Here is a 23,360-nt window from a genome sequence, read left to right on the forward strand (position 1 = left end):
GGCCTAACAAAAGCAAGAATAAGAAATCTTAGTCTTCCATTGACCTCAGTTTATGCAGTAAAGTGCTTGTGCATTTTTTTTGTCAAAATAGAGCTTCATCTTACCTAATAATAAACCAGTTGTGGCCAAAAGGTCTGTAAATAAATTCAGAAATGAAGCACTTTTCAGCTCTTAATTATCGCATTTACAAAGGTAAATTCAGACCCTAACAGAATTGCTGTTGGCTGGGAAATTCAGTAAGCATCTGGAAAAAGTTCAGTGAGGCAAAATGTAGATCAACTCTTAATCCATGGAAGAACTGAGGGTATTCAATAGAGAGGCTAATTGACGAGACTTATTAGTGACACCTAGTGAAATTGAGTATTGAGACCATTGTGTTTCAGGGGCAGTTGAGAGTAGCTCAAGTGACGCTGCTGCTGCTGGTGTGAAGACAGGCTGCTCCACAGGGGAAGGTGAGCCAGGAGCTGTAGGTGAGGAGAAGGCAGGTGCAGCTGTGCCTTGGCACAGAAATGGCACAAGTAGAAGTTGCACAAGCAGAGCAGAGCAAGTCCAGTGACAAACACCAGGTCAGCCGTGAGATGGTGATTGCCGCCCCAGGGCTGCAGGATGCATGGCCAGCACAGGCATGGCTGCTGCGTAGTTCAGGCAAGGACCAAATGCCTTGAAAGTGTCCCTGCCCATGGTGGGTGGGTTGGAATTAGATCATCTTCCAGGTCCCCTTCCAACTCAGACCATTCTGTGATGCTGTGTAGGATGTACACAGAATTGGAATTAAAATATTCTCTTCTTAGGTAAAGAATGTTGATTTGATTTTGGGGCCAATTAACTTGCAATCTTTCAAACTTATTACCTACTATTTTTATTTGTATGCATGCTTTGTCAGATGGTTAGGAAACCATTAGAAATTGTTAGGAAAGGACATACGTTAAAAGTAATCCAAACATAATGTAAAGAGCTTTCTTTTCCTAGAAGGTATTCTTTCAATAATTAACTCTTTATAGAAGAAAGTCTTCAAGTGCACATTTTTTTACGAGACAGTATGTTAAGGTAACATAAAGAAAATATGTGTGCTCAAATTAGAGTGAATCTCAATATCTGTTCCTTAGTTTGCTTTTTTTTTTTATGTTAGGAAGAGCCTAAATCTCTTGTAAATTGTCATTGCGTGGGGGAAATGGGCCCCAAGACCATCTGATGGAAGACATATTAAAATAATGTTGGATTTATAATAAAGGATGTCTCTATGAGATAAGAATACTACTTTAATGACATATATGGGTAATGTGTCTATTAAAAGGCTTATGAGTTGCTAGAAGACATACTAAGAAACATATTTTTTCCCTTCTTATCTAGACAACTTTGAAAGAAGGGAGATTAAGAGCTGAACAGAGATATCTGAGTTAAAATTATGAACATACTTCACCTGCTATTTATTACTGAGAAAGTTAAAGGAGAAAGAATCTGTATCATAGAGTATAAGTTTTAGCAGAGTTCTATTACAGTAAAGCATTTTCAAACTTTTTTATTGTCATTTCCCTTCTCTAAAAGGAAAACAATTTTAGTAGTATTTGGACTAAGACAAATAACTAATTGTTTTGGATTATTTCTTACCTTTGGGATAATATCACTGCAGTATTTTACTGTGATAAAACACAAAATAATCAGAAGGGAATGTCAGTGTAAGAAGGATGGGAAGGCATGGAGCCGGGGATCTGGTTTACCCTAGCAGTTGTAGGGAGAGGGCCGTCTGTGTTCCAGGAGGCATATATCCAAGACACAAATGGCAAATATTAAGTCTCCTGGAGGCCAAAGTAGTTCAAAGTTACTTAATCACTTTCTGAGACTCACTTCTGTGGTTTTATGGATCTTAAGGCTTTTTTGGTATGTTTGGAAAAGCGTTGTCATTCCTTCTCTAACCTGTGCAAATAATCATCAGGAGCTTTGATCACTGCAGAGATCATTGTGTGTTCCTTTAGATGGAAGACATCTGATGATGAATAAAGCATGTATCTTGTTTATACTTTTTCTATTAATTTTTTCAGTGTTTTTCACTGGTCCTTAAGGAGTCTTTGTAGAAGTTTTCCTCAATCACTATATATGAAATTTACCTTTGCCTTCCATCAACAGCTTATATGTAAGAGGGTCTAAAGAGATTTCCTCAAAGTGGTCTGGAGTGCTTGGAGATAAATGGGCTTTTACTCAGTCCTTGGTTGTTTTTATTCAGCCTTGATTGTGATGTATCCTTTTCCTCTTGCTAGGTGGTGGCACGCTGGTTAGTGTAATACCTCATAGTTACAGTCTGCGCTTTTCACAGGAGCATTTGCAGCCAAGTCCTGGCAAAATTGTAATGGTACAAGCTGCCTGTACCATTTTTTGCAGAAGAGTGCAATAACAGCTGTGTGTTAGACACAGTAGTGTTGTATTGCTTGATTTTGTGTGATAAAACACCAAACAAAGTCAAGAGAATGCATGTAGTATAAGTTTTGAACTCCTTTATCACTTAATGTGGAGATCAGAATTCAAAATAAAATTTCTGCTTGGAGAACTGCTACTTATTTTGGTGTTTAGGGCTTACTTTGTTATTGTCAAAGTTGCTGTTGCTATTAAGTATTAAATATTCATATAGAGGAATGGAGCGGTAATAATGATTGTAAGATATAATCATTAGAAATGTTCAGTGTATGTAATAACAAAGTGGCAGATATATTGTGATATATTAGTGTTTTCTAGATAAATGTCTTATCTAGAATTCACACAGCTTTTGTGCTTCAAAGATCTAAACAACAACTTAGCTCATTATAAAGATGTGGGGTGAATAGATGGTGTGTCAGACTATATCTTTAGGCAGTTTCATTAAAGTGAGTATTTCAGAGGTAGATCTGCTCTCTCTATGTCACTGGCTATTCTGTAAGGCAAAATGTTTTCATAAACTTTAGAGAGAAGTATTTAAAGTATCCAGGTTTTCAACCCATTTGTGCACGTTAAAAATAAGTCGCTATTCAGTTTCAACGCTTTTCTTGTTGGACAGTGCTTACACTGGGGTCTGGCCACAACAGATGCAATAGATTATAAGAAGACGGCAAGTATAATAATTACAGCATGGAACAGACTGCTGGCAGATACAACAACGTAGCATTCTCTTTAATCATAGTGCTTCCCATAGTGTGGGTGGCCACAGGCTGCAAACATTTCAGTCAATCCCTTCTCCATGCAGCAGTGGTTGTAAAACAGAGCTGAAGTAAACAGCATTCCACAGACCATTAAGGGGTTTTAATTTTGAAAAAATATATCTTCCCTTCACCCCTCCTCTTGGCTGCTTGCTTCTGTCAGCTGTTACCTACCAAATCAGTTCTGCTCGAACTAAATAGTATCTAATGTACTATCTATGGGCTCTTTAAAAAGTTTGTTGTGCTCTGTTGCAGCTTTTGTTATTAAAATACATATGACTTTAAAACCTGGATGTTTTGTTGGTTTCTGCAGCAAGAAATAACCCCTGTCCTTAAATTAAATGCTGTTTAATTTAAAATATTTTCATCTTTTTTTAATTCTCCTCTTCTATTTTCCTTCAGTGCCCAGTGTGGTTTTGCTGTTTCTGTAAAATGCTATATTGTCTCTAGAGTCATTAGCACAATACCTTTTCTCCAACCAAAATGAAGGGAAACTTTCTTGTGTTTTTTAACCTTGTGGCCAGTTTACTCCTTTGGAATCAAGTTGATTTTTCCTCCTTGATATTTGGCATACAGTCATCTGGAATTTGAGTTTCATAGAGGAGATTTAAGCAGCTAAACTTGATGTCATGAAAATAGTTGCACAGCATTTACAGGCCTTTTTTGGAGTATGTAAATCAGTTGCAGTTGAGGACAAATAATGTAATTTTATTTTTGAGTGCATGTGCATGAAAGGATATGTTTTGATAGACGAGTTTTTACATTTTAATTAGCCATATGTGGAATCAAGTATGTGAATGAGCTTGAAAGAAATGTCTTAAGTGTTGGTGGATAACAGATAGTTCAAAGTGAATTTTCATTTGATCAAAACAGAGGACAAAAGACTTGTGTGAAACATAGGCACATGTTTAAGATCTGACATAACTAATTAAAGCCTAATGACTTAATTAACTCTTAATGTGATAAGAGATTTTTCAAATTTTAAATTACTAGCTAAAATTTAATTTTAAGAATCAAGTTGGCTTGCTTTGTAATGTGTCCCAAGGGAGTAAAGAGCAATTCAGGCACTTTTCTCTGTCTTTTGTGCAATTAATTTGTGTCCCAGATACCAAGGACTTTATCCTGTTGAAGTGATTGCACTTCCTAAGGTGTACACATCGTAGGAAACCCACATCTCATAGCAGTATTTGCTAGAAACTTGACATATCTGCTTCTTAAACTTGCTAATGTACAGTTCTATTAAAGGTTAAAGGTTCTTAGGTATGGTTAGGTATGGGTGAGGGGAAATATTGCAGTGAAAATGGGAATTGACTGATGAATCAAAGATGAGGAAATGATACAGTGGAAGTATATATTTGAGATTTCTAGTAGAATATGTTCTAAAGCAATTTAATTCATAAAAGACGGGAGGGTGGTAAAATATGTTAAACTTACTTATACAAGAATAGACTGGGACTGCATCTTTTTAACATAGAAAACATTTTAGAATGCAGAAGTCTTCACATACAGCACATAAGCTATTTCTAATGCTTATTCTCTTTAAGTTTTACTGAGTTCACTGTCAGGATTTTCTTTTTTCTGTTGTTCTTTCACTTTTGTAAAGTCAGCCAGAGGGAGTTCTTGGTGATTTGGAACATTTTGAAGATTATACATCTAGATAGTCTTCTCACTAGCTGTTTTGAGAATCATCATTTTAAGATGATTTGGACCTTCTTTGGTCACCTGTAGACAGTTACATTGGTAGGATGTAAGAGAATTTGCAATATTCTAAAATTTGAAAACATTACCGTAATCTTCTGGTTGAAAATAGAATGGTATTATGAATGGGCTGGGAAAAAAAGACCACTCTTCTTCAGATATAATTCTTTAACAATGCCAAGCTAACGTGATTATAAAGGATTTCTCAGCTTCTGGTCCAAAATAAACAAAGGCTATGTATGTCAAAGAACAAAATGAGAAACCAAGAATTCTGCTTTCCTGCAAGGCTGCTTGAGCTGTAACAGCAAGTGCTAGCCAGCTGACATTTCTCAGAGCACTTTAGTTGTGCCAGGTGGCTCTAGTAAAGAATAATGATTTGTTACTGAGATACAAAAAGAGGTCTCTATTTGAATAAACTCTACTGGCATTAAATATTTTTGTTTGATCTAATATAACTGTGACCAGCAGTTGTTGTATCACCATTATAGGTGATACAACATTATTTCATGCTTTTTTTGCTAAGAAGTTCAGTGGACAATTTTCTCCCCTTAAACTTTTAACAGCATGATACTTAGGAAGTCCAACCCAAAAGTCATTAAAGTAATTTTTCCTGAATATCATTGTAAATTAGGTGCAGTATTTGCAATGTGTACCTGTTGGAAGTATAAAAATGGGTGCATACATTCATTGAAAAAAACATAAATTTGAGATCATAATTTTTCTAGAACTTACGTAACTCACAGATTTAAATAATTTGAAGTAAAAATGGAACAATCTTACAATCCATCCACTCTTTCTAACCTTATTCATCCCTCTTTTCCACACCTTTATTGTGTAGATAAAAGGGATTCTTCAGTGAGAAGCTTGCATTTTGGCTTTTGAAAATTGTGGAGGAAAGAAGGAAATTAATTCTAAATCACTGGCTAGTTAAACCAGAGAGCTTTTAAAAAAAAAAAAGAATATTTACGGTTTACTCTGGTAGAGCTATTGAATTTCCTTTTGTAAGTTAGTGTAAATGTGTGTTTTATTTCAGCATCAAAAGCCCCCCTTTTTTTTTAATACAAAGAGTAATAGCACTTTCTAGGTGGGTATTTCTTAAAGAGAAAGGAAAGAGTAAAGGGAAGGAGATTTGAAACTGCTTTTCCTGTTTGAGGCCAAGAGTAGACTTAAAGCTTGCCAGCCCAACAGGTCTTCAGCTCCTTTCTTGTGATTTCTGAGGGTTTTGTTAGTGACTTGCAGATGGAGCTTAGACTTTTGAACTCATCCATTAAAAAGTTTCATACTCTTAGCCACAGTAGTAGTGCAATGTGTTTTTACTGTATCAGTGTCACAGAATGTAACTGAGGTTGAATTGTTGAGAGGAAAACATTGCAGCCTTCCCTTCCCCTCCTCATAATTTTCTCTTCTACATTTCATTTGGAAATTAGGATCATGTAACATTTTTCATCCATTTTAGGAAAAAGAGGTAGAATATCAGCCTAGTCTTTTTATTGAGCCTCATGTATCAGGAAGAGTAATACAATTCATATCATACTTTCATTTCTAAAGGAAAAACATATTTGTCTCAATGGGTTTTTGAAAGTTTTTTTCAGTTAAGTTTTTCTAGTAGGTTTTCATGGTTATTTAGTGTACTTTTCTCATACTTTTAAAATATTTTTAAAGAGAAAAATGTAGTTATGACTGTTGAAACAAAGTTAAGGAAATTGGCCTAATATAAGAGCACCTAAAACAGTTATACTGAAAACACTGACTGAAAGAGAGCCTGCTTAATTCTTCAGGGACAGAACACGGTTAAGGGTAATCATCAGGCAGAGTGTGGAGAACTTCACAGAATCTATGTTTTCATGTCTGGGAATATGTGAAAAGCAACGAAGTTGGTGTATTAATTTTCTGAAAGAATAGTAGTATTCCTGTAGAGTTTTTTTTTTTGTTTTATTTTTAGCTCAGAAGTAATACAGTCTAGTCATTTATCTGTAGATTTTCTGTAACTTGATCACATGCTTGAATGACAAGATCCTTGTCTTTGTAGGAGTGTTTGGCAGAATAATTTGTTTATGATCGACTAGTCTGTCATGGTTATCAATGGAGATTTAGATGTAAGCAGATATCAGACTTATGTTCCAAGTGAAGAAGGACTAAAATGGGAAGATCCAGTAAATCCTAAAAATGGTCAGCAGTTTTATTTAGTGTGCTGGCACAGAATTTAGCTAATGAAAACCATCTTCTAGATGCATGTATCCATAAACTGTGCTGAAACAAAAAACTCCCTGACAGTAAATGTCAGAAAGAAATGTAGGAAGCAAACCTCTCCTATCCTTGTACTTAAGCACTTTGACCCTAATTAACTAAATTACTGAAGAATATTCCAAGCTTTCTTAATGTTAATTGAAACTGAAGTGGTTTCTTTTCTGCAAAACCTCTGAGTGATTACTGGAATAGACTCAGTTTGGTAAAGTGAGGGGTTGTGTTGAGTAGCTAATAATTGAAATGTAGGTGTCCAGATTAGCTTATCAATGATATATTTAAAGATTATTTTTTACAATTTTGGACTATTTTTAGTATAATATGCCGTCACATACTGATAATTATTGTTGTTCACAAATATATACCATGTAATTTCCCCTAATCGATGCACTGAGAATTTTATAAGATATTGAGAAAACAGAATAATATTGAGTAAAATAGTACTTGAAAAGCTATATGATATTTAAATCTATTTGTGTATGTGTGTATGGTGTTTGATACCTTATTGTGGGAAATGCAGCACAGAAAACTCCAAGCCTTCTCCAAGGTCTTAGGTCAAACACTATATCCATTTCTATCTCGGAGCTTGTACGCTGGAGGCCTTGGGAGCTCTCTGTGAATGTAAGAAGAAGCTTGAAACTTTTAAACAAATTATAGGGGTGCAAGAGTCAGAAAATGATTGTACTTCTATAGTTTGTTTAAAAGTTTCAAGCTCCTTTTGATCTTTCCCTTTCTCTATAGCATCAGAAGCGACTAAAGGTAACACCAAAGCCAAAGCTGCAGGCGCAGTCTGTGCGGCAGGAGCAGGAGGGGAGCCCGCCCGAGGCAGGCAGAGCCACAGCAGGCACAGCTGCAGTGAGCAGCCAAGGGTGCAGCTGCACTGAACTGTTTGTTAAATATCTCCATAAGCACATGGCATACTGGAAGCAACCTAGCGACTGTAAAATCCTGATGAGTAACCGTGTCATACAGCTTAACTCCAACAGCATCCCAAGAAGGCATAGTAAAAGCAAATTCAAAATCAGCATTTTGAGTTTTTGCTTGGGTACAACACATGATTTAGATCTTATCAGAGTATAAACGTCTCTGTGTTCTTTGGGCATCTCTTGTCCTGTTCCTCAGAGCTCACCTGACATCTCTTCACATGTGATCCAAGTCAGGCTCAGGCTGGGCTCGCTCCAGCAAGTACTCTGCTGCCTCTCAGCAGCTGATTGGAGCTTGACTCTCTCACCCTCTTTTTGGGACTTCCTTTAACCATCCTCCAGGGCAATCCCAAATTGAGATAAAAGTCTTGTTTCCTCACACGGTGGGCACCAGTTTTTCGGGATGCAGAAAGATGGGGTAGACTGCTGAGGCATTTAAAAGATGGTTTATTGCAAAATCAGTCTTGTGGAAGGATGAGGCTAAGGTTGTTAAATCTAGAGTTATCACATTAGAAGCCTTGTATCAGAAGATATGAATTCTGATCAATTCTAGTAACAATGTCTTTTATAAATTTCTTATCCAATCAGCTACTTCCACAAAGCTTGCTAGCATCTTCATAACCAACTGCTAGTTGCTATTTTTTACACGATTTACAGCAATGCATCTTTTTCTATCTAATCATACAACTCTACAAAAACTTATTGCTGTATCTTTTACTTTTTATCAACTCTATAACAAGTTCTATTGTGAAACTCTACAATCTTCTACTGTTTTGCTTAATGTATTTGTTCACTTATATAAGGCCTATGTCTATTTGCTTAAAACATATTTCTGCTTAAGCTACAAATCTTTCTTCTTATTTCATGTCTGTTTCACTATTCTATATAAAGCACCAAGCCTTCTCCAAGGTCTTAGTCAAACACTGTATCCGTCTCTATCTCTGAGCTTAGGTGCTTGAGGCCTTGGGAGCTCTCTGTGCTTGCATTTCCCCACACCTTGTATTCTTTTATGTGGAAATAAGATGAATTGTATTATGTCAGCATCCCAGTCCTAGAATTGATTTCATAAACAGTTGGTGAAGTGGTCTTTAAATTAGTGTACGCTTTGTTATTTATGGACTTAGCCACTATGATTCTTTAGAACTGGCTGCTTATTTCATCATAAGAAGGTTTTAAAAGTACCAACTCTGTTTGTATTTTATTGTAAATTATTCAATCTAGAGAATATGGGACACAATAAAACTAACAGGTCTTTAGACAGGAATTTAAAGAAACCATTTCTAAAAATACTTGCAGTAATTTGAGCTGCTGAAAGCTAGGAAACAAAAAATAAGCAAGTATATCTGATTACTATGGGCAATTTTTATTACAAGATGGCAAGCATAAAACTAGTAGTGGCATAAAGCTAATAGTATTTGTGTAGCAACTGTCTTGGAATTTATGACACAGTTTCAAAGACATTCCAGTGGAGGCAGAAAAATGCAGTTTATTTCTGGAAACTTCTCAACGCACTCATTCCAAAATATTTATGGTTCTGAATGTCCTCAGAAGCAGATGTGAAAATCAATAGCTACAATGTATTTTGAACAGTGGAGATGGATGGTTTCACTGAGATAAGCCATTCAAACCTGAGACTAATTAAGACTTCCCAGTGATGATACTGAGCTCTTTTTTGCCATCTTGGATGAGTCTATCAAAACAACAGAAGAGCAGGATGAAATGGAATAATCTATAATGTATTCTAAATAAATACTTCTCTTAAGTGTATTCTGCTTGAAAACACAAAGTGCAGTTATTTTTAAAGAAAAGACCATTAATGACATTTTGCAGAAAATTATGGTCTGTGTAAATCTGTTGGAGTAAGTACGGCATTGATACCCAAGTGGAAATTCTGAAATCTGGTCAAGTACCAGGCTGATCTTTCTATCTGCTTCAATGGGAACCAGATTTTCTCAGCTCTACTAAAAGAAAGCAGGTATAATATGAAAAACTACATCCTTTTCTGTCGGAACTCAAAATGTCCCTCAGACATTTTCAGAGGTTCCAAGCCTTAGTCAGAAGCATTTTAGACCCTAGCAAACAGCAGAAAACAGCTGTGATTTTGAGTTTAAACCATAGAATGAATTACCAGCTTTAAAGGTAGAACAAGCAATCACAGAGGGTTAGATAATATAGTAAAAGTAGTCACAAATTAGAGGGTAAAATTTTTTAGTATTGTACAGGGGGGTTTTAACACCTGTACAGGGGGGTTTTACTTTGTACAGGGGGGTCAAGAGTTCTAAAATGGAGAAAAGTAGGCCTGATCCTTTTCTTCCTCCTTCTTCTTCCTTACCTCCATGTTCTTAGTAATGTTAGCATTTTTCTATTAATTTAGGCTAGGGACACACTGTTCAACGTAGATGATAGATATTAGCACATTATTGTAAATATAGTACACGTAATTTCTGGTATATAATGTTTGTACCATCCCACTGAGGGGCAGAGCCCCGCACACTGCCCTGCAAAACAAACCTGCGGCAGGGCAGCAAAACATATTATAGATAAGCAAAAATAAACAACCTTAAAAACAGCACAGACGAACTATGGCTTCTTCTTTAGCAACAGAGCAAAAAACCAGAAACTTTCTACAATCTCGGAATCACCAATACCCACAGATTCCGACACTTTTCAAGGAAGCTTTAGATGTAAGTGCTATTTCTTATCTGCATGTAATAAGACTTTGGAGTGAGAATTTGTTGTATGTCAATGACTTAGGAGTTTGTACATCTGTGTTGCTCTTAGGCATTTCCTCTACAGCCAGATAGTCCATGGCTTTCAACACAAGTCTAAAAGACAAGAAGTCAAATTCTATTTCCAGTCTGGTTTAAAAAGTAATTCAAAACTATATAATTGATTACATTACAGATAAATCAGACAATATGATTTCCAGTCATAATTTAAAAATACAAAAACTACTACATAAAAGGGTTTTTCTTTAAATGTAGGATCGTAGCAGCCCATCTTTATAATCTCTTTTTATTTTGTTTTCTTTGTCTTGATATCCCAGCTCTGGACCATCCACAGTACAAGGACTACTGTGAGGTGTAAGAACTGTGGATTTGTTTTCTTCTCTTGCTTTGTCTCAGCAAATATCCTATCCCATATGCCATACTGAATTTTGTTGTGGGAGTGGAGAGATAGTGGAAGTATGCTGTAGTATCTTGTATGTGTGAAGCAATGTGCTTACACTGATAAAGAAAGTTTAGGAGTTTATGTCTTTGTGGTAATGCTCATAGGATAGTCTGCCTGTTAAAGGTATTAGAAATCTCCCTGCCGCAGTGGATTTTGAATTATCTGCAGTATTACTCAGTATAAATTTCATCAGTACAACAAAGTGATTTTCAGGGTTGCTCGAAGAAGTTAGTCATTGGGAGGGCTTTATAAAAATTCATCAATTCAGTTTCAAGTTGAATGGGATTTTTAATAGGATGCCTTTAATCCTAGACCAGGGGGATGGATTTCTTCTCTTGCAATTACAGCCAAGGTGGTTTCCTTCTTACTTACTCAGTGGTGAGAGAAGTCAAGAAAAAAGTTGCTTTGGATATTGCAGTGTGCCTGACTGCTGTTCGTTTTCCAGAATCAGCTATCTTCATTCTTGAAATGCAAAAACAAAAGACACCTTGTTATTTTTCCACTTTTCTGGCTTGTAGAATGGGGTATTAGTGGATTAGACAGTGAGTGGTAATTGATTCACTGCCAGGAATAACTGATGATTATGCAGATCACCACTTCTTAATTTTGCTGGGGTAGTGTAGGATACATGGCTGATGCCATCAGTACAGAGCTGCATTTAGTACTGACAATTTTCTCATCATGTACTTGAATACCTTGTAGGTATTGATCTTGAAATGATCCTTTAAAAGTCATCAGTATCAAATAACTGTTTGATACTCTGGCTCTGTAACATGTCGTGTTTTTTGATCTTGCAAAATGCCTGGGGGATTCATTATGTGATACTGCCTGTTAAAAGGTTTGAATATTTGTGTTGCTTCCTATATATGTGAGAAAATCTGAAATCTCTTCTATTCCTGTATAGTACTTTCTGAAAGAGTTAATTTCAGATATTCCCAAGCCCTTCTCTGCAGAGCTGCTCTCAATCTTTGATAATCGATATTGGAGATTGCCCCAGTCGAGGTGCTGGACTTTTCACTTGGCCTCGTTGAACTTCATGAAGTTCACACAGGCCCTCCTGTACTTCCTCTGGGTGGCAGCCCTTCCCACAGGGAATCAACTGCACCACATGCCTTGGTGTCATCTGCACACTTGGTGTCATTTGCTAGTGCTGTCAAGTGCACTTGCTGGGGGTGCACTTGATCCTACCTGTCCCACTCAGTCCCATCCCATTGATGAAAACGTTAAATATTTCTTATCCTAACAACTCATTTGTCAAGTATGAGTGAAGTATCAGTACTAATTTTTCTTCCCGACAGCTCTCTGTTAATATAGAGTAGTAAAAGAATTATCACTTTCAACCATAATTATATAAGAAATAAATAAGCTACTTTTTCTAGAGACAAGGAGAAATTTATGTGTTCTAGAAGTAAGAAAGCTTTTAAACTAAAAAAGACAAATGCTTTAACTTACTGTTAACTAATACTTTTGTTGGACATGGGGATGTCTCAGGATTTTCAGTGCAACACTGTCAGTAAAATGAAATACATAAGACATAGAGGTGAATTGTAAATGTTTTCTATCTTTAATACCTATTTCTCTTATATAATAAGCTAACTTAATAGCTTCCTTCATCTTGAGTACAGTGCCTGTGTTTCCCTTGCCCCCTTCTGGCTGTTCAGAAATTTTGTACATTTTAAGAAAAAAAAAAATCTGCAAATTCCTTGCACAGATCTAGTAAATTGAAAATGAAACAACAAAAAACCCCAAGCAAGTAAATAAGGAAGAAAAACCCCAAAACAATACCAAACTGAAAACCAATGCAGGAAAATGCTGCAAGACATATGCAGACTCTGATGATGTATAGTCATTTTGTCTTCTCTTTTCTTCTACTGCTTGGTTAACACTGTCTGTTACATAAGGGTAGGGGGCAAAGTAATTTCAAAAGTACTCTTCAGAAAGAGAGTGTTCAGTTTATTTTACCCTTAGGAAAATTCTGGTTACAGAAAGGGTCACTAGACAATAAATTTTGTAGTGTTACAGGTGAATATGTGGGGTTTTTAGCCACTCCCTTATTTAGCTGTCATTTGCTACCACATTATCCTGTCAAATCCTTTTCAGACATTTTTATGTTTATTGTTATGTTATGGTCAAGCTTTTTGTAAGTCTTTCACTAATCAGTCCAACAGCCTTTGTACTTTTCAAGCTGCTTCCTTACCTGTAGCAAAATTGGCCCAGGTTTGCTGTTGTAATGCCTCCTTTATTTTGTTTTTGACTTGCATTTTGGTCCCTTATCTTATTCTACTTGGCAAACTATCCTGTTTTGTAGATACCCTTGATAGTGTTCTGAAAAGAAAATTTTACTTTAGTAATAGTTGCAAAAAAAAAAAAAAAAAAAAAGTTATTATATTTTATTATTAAATTGATTAACGTCTGTTGGGAGATTGTACAGTTTAATAGATTTTAGTTTTTGTTTTTGACACATTTAGAGACTTGTACATTTAAAAAATCTGCTCTTTTCTGCCTTTTTCTTAAGAATGCAAACACTAAATGTAAGTTACTATTTAGAAACTGTTTTGCCACAGCAGTTTTCCTCGTCTCTGGTTTGTGGGAATTCTCTGGATGGCAGCAGAACAGCAGTTGATCTAGTTGAAGGCTATCTAGGAAAAAGGTTGTACAATGAAGGAAAAGGATATTTAGGCATTTAACATAACTCTTCAAGGTAGTAAAAGAATCCTGAAGTACAATAAATAAGGTATTCCAAATTCTTGTTACTTATTTTGATAACAATGAATTTTCTTAGACCTCTCGTGTTCTTCTGCTGAGTCTTCTCTCTCACATTAATCAAACATGGAACACATGGATTGAATATGTCTAATTCCAGGACTTCTGAAGCAATTGCTTAGGGATGTTCAACAAAAGCATGTATAAATGAATTGAATTTCTGAAAGGAGAAAATAAGTTAATGAGATTTAAATTTTACTGCAGAAACAGTATACCAAATCTGTTAATCTGATTTAGAATGTATTATTAAAGGATTGCTTAGATTATCATATTATGTATTTTAAAGGCTTTAATGAAATTAAAGAATTTTGTAGTGAAATTATAGAGAAGTAAATATCAAGATAAGATTTTTATCATCATCTTCTCAAAATAATGAGGAAATTAAGCAAATTACAGTAAGAGACCAGACCCTAAATCCCAGAGCATCTTGAAAAACCGGTATGGAAAAGTTGATGTTAATTTCACATTTTCTCTTCTTGATCATGGTAGTGATCAAGGCTAGAGCTGATTGAAATGGCTCTCAGAGAACTGAAACCTAACTAAGGTCTGTGAATGGTCTCCATTGCAATTGGACAGCTCCTGTGGTGTGTGTGAATCCACGTGTGATTGTAGCAGCTGCAGCATTTTCCTTATGGTTGGTGGGGGCTGTCTGCTCTTCTGTATCAATGGTGTAAAATGCCCACAGCTGATCAAAAGGCCTTATCCTGGAGAGTTCAATAGCTGTCCTATCCCTTGTGTAACAGCTTGTGTTAGCCTGGAACTGTGGTGCCATTCTGTTGATTTTTCAGAGTTTGCTGTGCCATCTCCTTTCTTCTTCTAAGTGGGAAAGTAATGAAGCAGAAACCAGTGCATTCATATCAGCTCTGGGCTACACATCAGCAGATTATTATTGTCACTTGGTTAAAAATGTAAGTATTTTGTGTAATTGAGATTTTGACAATAATAAATCACCAGTTTATAAGCACATACATGGAGCTGTCATTGTGATAAGAAACATGAACTGAACTTTGTTTATCTTTTCTTACCTCAGTTACTTTTACAACCTTTTAAGAGAAAAAATGAAGTGGGAGATCTCTGGACAAATGAGAAATTTTTATTAGATTACACTGTAACAGATATTCATAAAAACAAAATTCCCATTCCTGTTGTGCTAAAACAAAAGAAAAACCCTATTCTATCATTATTTTTTCCCCATTAAGTTAAAATTCTATTTATTAGTTTATGTATTATAACTTCTGAATCTTTTTTTTTACTGTATTTGCTGTGTTTAAAATGGGAGTTGAACCATAAATGTTAGCTAAAGTCACTTTTATATTTAAGTTATATAAAAATAGTAGGAATAATATTTCGTTATATATTGATTTGAATTAGACAAAGCATGTAAAATTATTAGTAATGCTTTTCTTAAAGTTATGCCTTAACTCTTGAGGAAGGAGAGCTAAGATGAATATCTTCTTTGTTTTAAAATGTATAAAGTATATTATGTGTAAAATCACATTTTGCAGTACAGTTTGTTTAGTGATTTGGAGAGCTGTAATTTGACATCAATAGCTAAAAAATCAAAATAGATGAACAGAGGAAGTTATTAACCTTTACAGTACATCCTTTACAGTCACACAGAGAACCATGCAACTAATGTCTGCTTATTGTCAGTAAATGTAGTGTATTACATTTACCTCTATTTTATTTAACAGATGGTTGTTTCATTAGTAAGAGAACTCAGAGAAAACCAGTTCAGTGGGCTTAACATTCAGGAGAGGTAGGTGTTATCTAAACATAAGTTTGATATGTTTTGGTTTGGGTCATTACAGTTCAGCGAGGATCATTTTACAGTCTTGGGCAACTTAGGCTTCTGTTGAAAAGTTTTGGATACATATGTTAGATAATTTAAGGTGTGGGCAAGCTTGGTAAGTTTGGCTTCACATAAGAGTTTGTACTTAACCTAGGAGTAGTAGAGTGGTTGGAAGGGAACCTTCAAAGATCATTTGCCTGGTGGTGCTGTTGTCACTCTTTGTCACATTATCCTGTCCTTTTACTGTCTGATTTGTGCCTTTCTTGGCTTCACTTGGATATTATCCTCCCCTTCCTCTTTGCACCTACATATTTGATAAGCAAGATTAAGTGAGCTAAATTTGTTTAGAACTGATTTTAATATTAAAATTATGGACGCAGTTAATGAGGAGTATCACAAAGTTTCTTTCCATGTAGGAACTAAATGCCCTCATTTTAAAAAGTAGGGTGAAACAGACTTAGCTGAAAAGCTAGTTGAGACTGTTGAGATAGATATACCTGATTTCTGCTGGGAGAAAGAGAAAACTTTGAACTTAAGTTGATTTTTTGTGTGGGCATTATGATATGGGTGTTTATTCAAATTCCAGAGACAAAAGTAATTTGCTTTTAGAGGTGCACATTTTCTCCTTTCTCCACTTAGTGATATTTTAAAAATTCAGATGATAATATTGTTGCAAGTTAATTGTACACAATGGAGTGGATTGTGCACTATTTTCCAAGAACATATTTTGAAGATTATGTAGTAAAAAAACTACCTTTACAGAGTTTTTCTTCTGAAGTTAAGTAATAGTAAATTCATCTGCTAAATTTTGCTAATCCTGGATAAGGAATTAGAAGCATAATTTTGTAAAGGGAGCAGATTTAGAGTTTCAGGTCTGTGTATCCTGGAAAATACTGCTGCACGATAATATCATCCCAAGAATCACCATTCTTACAAAAACACTTGTAACAAAAGTGCATTTTTAATTATTTCAGTATAAGAAACCTTAAACAAATATTTAATTGGGTAGTTACTCAGAAATGTGCATTTTTGAAAATGTGTCATGTTTTATTTCTCTCTCTGTTTAAATGGTGATGATTAGTACCTCATGTCCTTACTGCTGAGCAGCCTTCTTAATTCCTATCTCAGGTATTCAGGGGTAGTATTGGTGATTCCTCAAAGAAAATATTTTAAAATTCTTTCAGAGAATGTACTTCTTTTAGAGAATCAGGAAAAATTTGCAAGAACTCAGGGAAGTCTTTTAGAAACAATATAGGACTATATTTTACTTTGCTAGAATTCAGTGTTTCATAGTTTTTTGTCTTTATAATGTCTTCCTGTCAATGCTACAGTTTCATGTGCTAGAAACAGTATATATTCTCTGGGAAAGTTGTGATTTCTTTTTGCAGTCTAGTCTCTGCCATTTTAATTTTCTTTAAATTACAAGGTTTCTGTATCTATTCTGTAGTTTTCTTTATGTTCCAGATTCCACTGTCTTTAACCATTTCCAACCATGTAGTTTTAGTGAGAAGACCCAGCAAGTGGTTTGTGTATTAAGATCCAAAGGGGTTACACATTTCATCAGCTATAGATCTGTAAGACAAAAATTTTCCAGCTGAGCACTTGAAGACGGCAAGATTCATGGATTGCTTCTGTTAAGAGGAAAGAGAGGTTAAAAAAGCAAAAGGAGGCCTGACAAGAAGCTAGGTTGTCTCTTCTGGGGCTCCAGGAAACTTGCCTGGGAGCTGTGAATCTCTGGTCTTCCTTCACTGACCGTGGGAAAGACCGAGAAGTGTCTACTAGGAAGGATGTGTTGATGGAGCTGACACAACTGGGTTTAATTCAGAATTGTGTCGATATCCCTCACATGGTTTGCTTTGGGCACTTAAATATCAAAATTTTATCTGACTACTTAACATTCTGCACACAATAAGGAATATGTCAACAGTCATTCTAGTAAATAATTTTTCAGCAACTAGGTATGCATGTCTTGCATTTAATATTCTCTAATTAATTAATGCCCTTTTTTTTTGCCTAACAGTTTAGAAATTATGACTTTTCTGAAATACAAACTGTGTTTATTTTTTCCCTCAGCATTTCAGCCAGTCGTGTGAATGCTATTTCCATTGTCTGTGTGCCTCTCATTACTTTGCCTGATCTAGCTCCATTGCTGGAAACTCTCCTTCTTTACCATGGAGGGTCATCAAAAGAAATTCTCAGTTCAGAGTTTCTAGAGTCTGTGAACGAGGCCTTTTTAAAGTAAGTAGCAGGGTTTGTATTATTGTTCTGCTTTTCATAAAGACTATAAATTCAATTCAATGTCCTTTTTCTAGGTTTGTATGCTGAATACACTGTACCCCTTTCTAGTAAAATATTTTCTTTGCAGATAAATAGCAGAGCTGAGGATTTGGGCCAGAGCAGAATTTCACATTGCTGTAATGCACAAACTGTGGCATAACTGCTTTAAATATTCTGTGACTTTGTCTCACCTATTCCCTAAAAGGGAGGTTAAAACCTTCCTAGATTTTAGAAATTTTGTGGAAGTTGTGATAATTTTTCATAGAAATGTCATTTATGTTTCATAGAAGTGTATTACCGTTCCTAACTTGATATTTTGGGAGTGATTTTAATTTTTCTGTGGGTAAGATAGATCCTTATGTTTGATGTTATCAAAGTTCTTTGGGGTGTTTTGTTTTTGGGTTTTTTTTGTTATGTTTTGTTTTGTTTTGTTTTTTGTTGGGTTTTTTTTGGGTTTTTTTTTTTTTGGGGTTTTTTTTTTTGTGTGAAAAGTTGGTTCTCCAGATTTTAAGTTATTCTGCTTTTCAGCAGATTAGTTTTAATGAGTCTGAGAGAGGAGCAATTTGTGAAATACAGCTCTGCTGGTTTTGCTACCACTAAACCACTGTTCTGATAAAATTAGTCTATGGATGAAAACCAGCTAAGTGAACCTGAACATCATCAAGGTTCCTATGCCAGGAAAGGGAAAACGTCAGGGAAAGCACAGCCTACATTTGCTTGAGAATTGCTTTATACAAGTAGTAGCTGAGGCACTGTATTATGAACAATTTTTTTTTAATACTAGAAAATGTCCCTTGTGAACATTTTATGTCAATTATCCATTTCTCTCCTTTTAAAATCAGTTTTAATTGCTTCCTCTGTACTCCTCAAAATTTTTCTGAGCTGTTCCAATTAAGATTTTTGTGGTGATCCATTGAGGACCCCAGACAAAATTACATAATTAATGGAAAAGTACAATAACTAATCCATGCATGTTACTAGAAGTTGAGGAAAAGGAATGAAAAAGGAGTATGAATGTGGCAGTTTGCAGCGAAAGATGCGCCCAAAAAGACAGAGCTATATTTCACTCTCCCACTTGTCCATCTTTTGTGGCTTCTGACTGTTCATGTTCCACAAGTCTGAAAGACTTTGAGAGCAAGTTCACAGGTTCAGGTTCTGTACAGATGTTTTGTTTTCATGTCAGTAAGCTGATGGGCAGTCCATCGTGACGGACTTCTGACACTTCATGTTGTGAGTAAGGCCATTCTTTGGATGGTCATAAGAAGTTCTTCTGACTGAAACAAATGTCTCTTTTCTTAACTGTTGAGCTACTTATCAAAGTGAACAAAAATACCTGATTTCACGTGGCTTTTGACTAAGTGACTTTTGCAGTTTGCAAGATTTTCCCTGAGACCAGATACAGGCTCACACATGCTTTGCATGATACATTCTTGGACTGTCACTGAACTCATGTGGTCTTAATGTGAATGTGCTTGTATTTTATTTTTTTCCTTACTCTGACAACTGACTTCTATTTTCCCTAACTCTGAACTCTGAACATGTTTTCTTTCTGAACGTGGGTGAAACCTGCCCCAGAGAGTAGGGCACTTGCAGGGCTCCAAAAAACTCAAAATTGTCCTGGTAGGACCATCTGCAAGCTCAGCTGTGGGAATATAGTCACGACAGTTAATTTCCTGTATGGTTTTTATATCTTAGAGTTGCAGCACCTCTATGTAAGCTTATTAGCTTTCTTTTCCTGCCATAATATCTAAAATATGTACCATGCTGCCACAAAAACAACAAGAAAGTCGATAGTGGCAAAATCAGCTAATCTCTGGTCATTCTTTATTTACTCTCATGTGCTTTAATAGTAATATTTAATAAAATAGCATCCTGAAATTGAGCATTGTTTTGCAATTCTGGATGCTTCCATGTATTTCATGTCTCCTCATGTATACTTTAAGGTCATTACATAATACTGAGTGGAAAAAATACAGGTTTTTTAATGAAATCCAGAATTCTGAGAGCTGATAATTAAACAAACATATGTCAAAATAAATACATTGAAAATAGATCCTAAAATTGCTTTAGTATTCTTTCTGCAGGTATTTTTCTCTTTTATCAGTAGCTTTAGTTTGCATGTACTTTCCAGCCTAATTTTAGGTTTTTTAATCTTAGTTTGATTTAAGACCAAGGCAAATATTTATTGTTATTTCTGTATTGTTTTGGTTTCAACATTTTAATTTGCAACTATCACAATAGCTATGAAAATATTCTAGGGTGTTTGTGGCATGATATCTCTTCTTGGATGGTTAGTTTACTATATTTTGATTCATGCTGGTCCACACTGTGCCTTTTCTTTTGTGGTGATACAACACCAATAGCTGAAGTCTTTAGGCGAAGAGATAACTTGTCTTCTTAACTATTTGTCTGTTAAATAGCTGTGGTCAGTGCTGGTGGGCTGAAGGCTTAACTACCTCTAAATAATTTTTTGATTTTTTTGTTATCTTTTTTTAAATTTTTTTTTGTTTGTTTGTTGTTGGTTTTGGGTTTCTTTCTTATTTCTCTGCAAAGATAGGTAATCCTTTGGTTATACAGCAGAAGTATTATACAGGACCTTCCTGTTGATCTGTCAGTAGCTGTCTGAAGGAACTAATCCAGATTTGAGAAGGTGCAAGGTCCTGGGACAGGACCTTTCTTGAGAGAGGAAGAGAACTCCAGACTTAAACCTTCTGCTTCAATTTGATGGGATCCAACATGACCAAATTTCTAGGTTCTAAACACGTGTGGTAAAGTTGCATTTGTAAATGATTGTGATTTCCTGTCATTCTTTCCTGTTATGATTTGCTGTTGAACAGGTTGCTGTAAACAAGATATCTCTCTTCAATTTGATCTTTGTGTCTCTTTTTTTCCCCGATATTTTTAAAAAAATGTACATTTTTTTTGTCTTCCTTTTAGTTTCTCAGGTCAAACAGTATTTTCCTCTCTAAACCAGGAAGAAGATCTCCCTTCCTGAATCAGTCATCTTCAGCCTTTGGCTTCGTCACTTGCCAAGCCTTGAAAAAGCTACTTTACATCTTTTAGACCAGTTGTTTTCCATTCAGTTGAATTCACTGGAAGAAGTGGCTTGTGTCATAAAAGACTCATTGCTGGTATGTGCAACATGTAGTACATTTGATACCGCTCTTTGTCACTCATCAGAATGTCACTCCTGGTTCTTCAGGAGTGGCAGTTTTCAAATATGTCAGCATAGAGACATATGTCAGCATAAATGGCGATTATGGGATGTTAATGCAAGCCAAATCTTGAGTCTTAAAAACATCACAATTTTTTTAGTTTTTACACTGAATTGGTAAAAATGAAAAAATATTTCATCCAGTGATGAAGAGACAAGGATCCCAATGGTGAGGGTGCTGAGTACCTTTCTCTGTCTTAAAAAATTATTAAGTCTGGCCAGGAAGTTTTTACTTCAATCCTGGTGCCCTTTGTCCAGCAGTCTGAACAACTGGAATCCCTTGTTATGGACTGATTAGTTACTTTGTTTTGTTTGCAAACCTGAACAAAATTCTCAATGCAAAACATTGCTAAACTGTGATTAAAATTTGTTTTTAATTGCTTTATTATGCAGAGCACCAAAAGTCTTCCCTATGAGAAAGCCTGGCATAGTATTTTTTCCAAAATAATGAGCCAGTTTGCAGTGCTAAATGTAAATTTAATTGTTGATTGCAGTGTGAAAGCATGTGTGCTATGCACTCAAATTATATGTTTCGTAAAATGACTGAACTAACAAATGGCATATGGTATTTTATTTTCAGCCTATAAAACTGCTTACAGAGTACATATTCTGGTCAGGAAAAGAATGCTGTCTTTGAATATTCTTGTCTTTTAATTGAATCTGCAAATGTCTTATTTTAGGGATCCGTTATGATACTTGCAAATCTCATAAATGTCTTGGTATTAGCAGTGCTTTGTATGCCATCTGGGGATTTAGGTATTACAGCAAACAAGGCTATATACGAGGTCTATGCCTAGCAGATAGATACTACATACAATTTACAATATATCTGATATATATTGTAAATTGTATATAGTATCTCTTAGTACAGCATGTACAAGCTGAGGGGAAAAAAGATATCTAAATCTAGGCTATAAATACATAAAAATGTCAAATACTAGTTTCAAGTGTTGGTTTTTGTTATGTATTAAAAATGTTCATCCTTCAGTTTCCTTCACATCCTGATCTCTGAAAAGAATGGAACTTTACTGTGCTAGCACACTTAGGTTGTGTTTACTTGCCTTTGCTCCAAAGACTTTGTGCTTTCAAAATAAGGTATTCACAAGACCAGTGTAGCAGCTTTGAAAGCTTGTTTAGAGAGGACATCCTGTGGACAAAGAATGGAATGAAAGGAGCTGTAAAGAAGAGAGCCGTAGGTAGGTGGATTGATAGGCATTGGTAAGAGGGAGGGTACATATATGGGAGATGGCATAATGGGTAAAAACAGGATGAGACGCTTCAGACAGGCAGTATAGAAGGAAAATAATATGATGCAGAAATAGTGGTCTAGGTGCATAATGATATTTTGTACAACATGTACATAGCACTATGAAGGTACTTGTGTGACATTAAATTAGTCAGCACTTTGAATCCAACAGTATATTCATTTAGCCTGCCTAAAGAATATTTAAATATTTATTTAGGAATGTGGATGTTTTGGCAGTTAGAAATTTGGTGTTTTAGGATGTAAGCTCTGTTTACCTTATGGATATGGTAATAGTGGAATCATGAGACAAAACTAGATTTCTACTTTCCTACTTGGCAGAAAACCTTTAGAGGACAAATAGTCAGAAATATGTTAGTGTTTTGATTATAGTATATTATAAGAAGGAAATTTCAATAAGCTCTTTTATAATTGCATGATCAGAGTAACCTATCTAAATCAAGTGTCTTGATACAGTAATCGTACTGTACATAAACCTCACAGAGATGTAAGGTTCCCAGATAGCTGTAAACTACTGTACTTCTCTTATGAAATAAACTTGATCTACAAGACTCCTATATTTTAATTCCTTGAGTTGTTGCTGTGTGATGTGCTGTATGATGGTCCACTAACTTTCGTTCATATGGCATGCTATTATGTTTGTGAGTTTGTGGCTAAACTGAAATTAGTATTGGAAATTCTGTAGTTACTCAGAAGTAATAAAAACAAGTGGAGTGACCATCACAGATAGTCTCTTAGCTTCTTGGAAACTGAGTGGGTGAGTCGATGTCTTCCTTTCCGAAGTAACTTTAAGATTTGTATGTCTGCATTAACAACTAAACATGCAGTAAATACACAGACTAGTATTTTA

The 23,360-nt window shown here is 35.4% G+C and overlaps 1 protein-coding gene across 3 annotated transcripts in view; it reads left to right on the forward strand.

The window, feature by feature from the left end:
- The window catches only part of FANCC (FA complementation group C), a 72,046-nt gene that overhangs the window by 25,732 nt on the left and 22,954 nt on the right, over positions 1 to 23,360 (forward strand). For all 3 annotated transcript variants that reach the window (XM_030258040.4, XM_002194293.5, XM_072922502.1), the window contains 4 exons: positions 14,752 to 14,871; positions 15,658 to 15,722; positions 17,829 to 17,993; positions 21,007 to 21,163. In XM_030258040.4, the coding sequence (XP_030113900.4) occupies positions 14,752 to 14,871; positions 15,658 to 15,722; positions 17,829 to 17,993; positions 21,007 to 21,163 (507 nt within the window). The remainder of the gene's footprint in view (positions 1 to 14,751; positions 14,872 to 15,657; positions 15,723 to 17,828; positions 17,994 to 21,006; positions 21,164 to 23,360) is intronic.

Source organism: Taeniopygia guttata, chromosome Z, assembly GCF_048771995.1.
Source record: "Taeniopygia guttata chromosome Z, bTaeGut7.mat, whole genome shotgun sequence".
Classification (NCBI taxonomy): Eukaryota; Metazoa; Chordata; class Aves; order Passeriformes; family Estrildidae; genus Taeniopygia; species Taeniopygia guttata.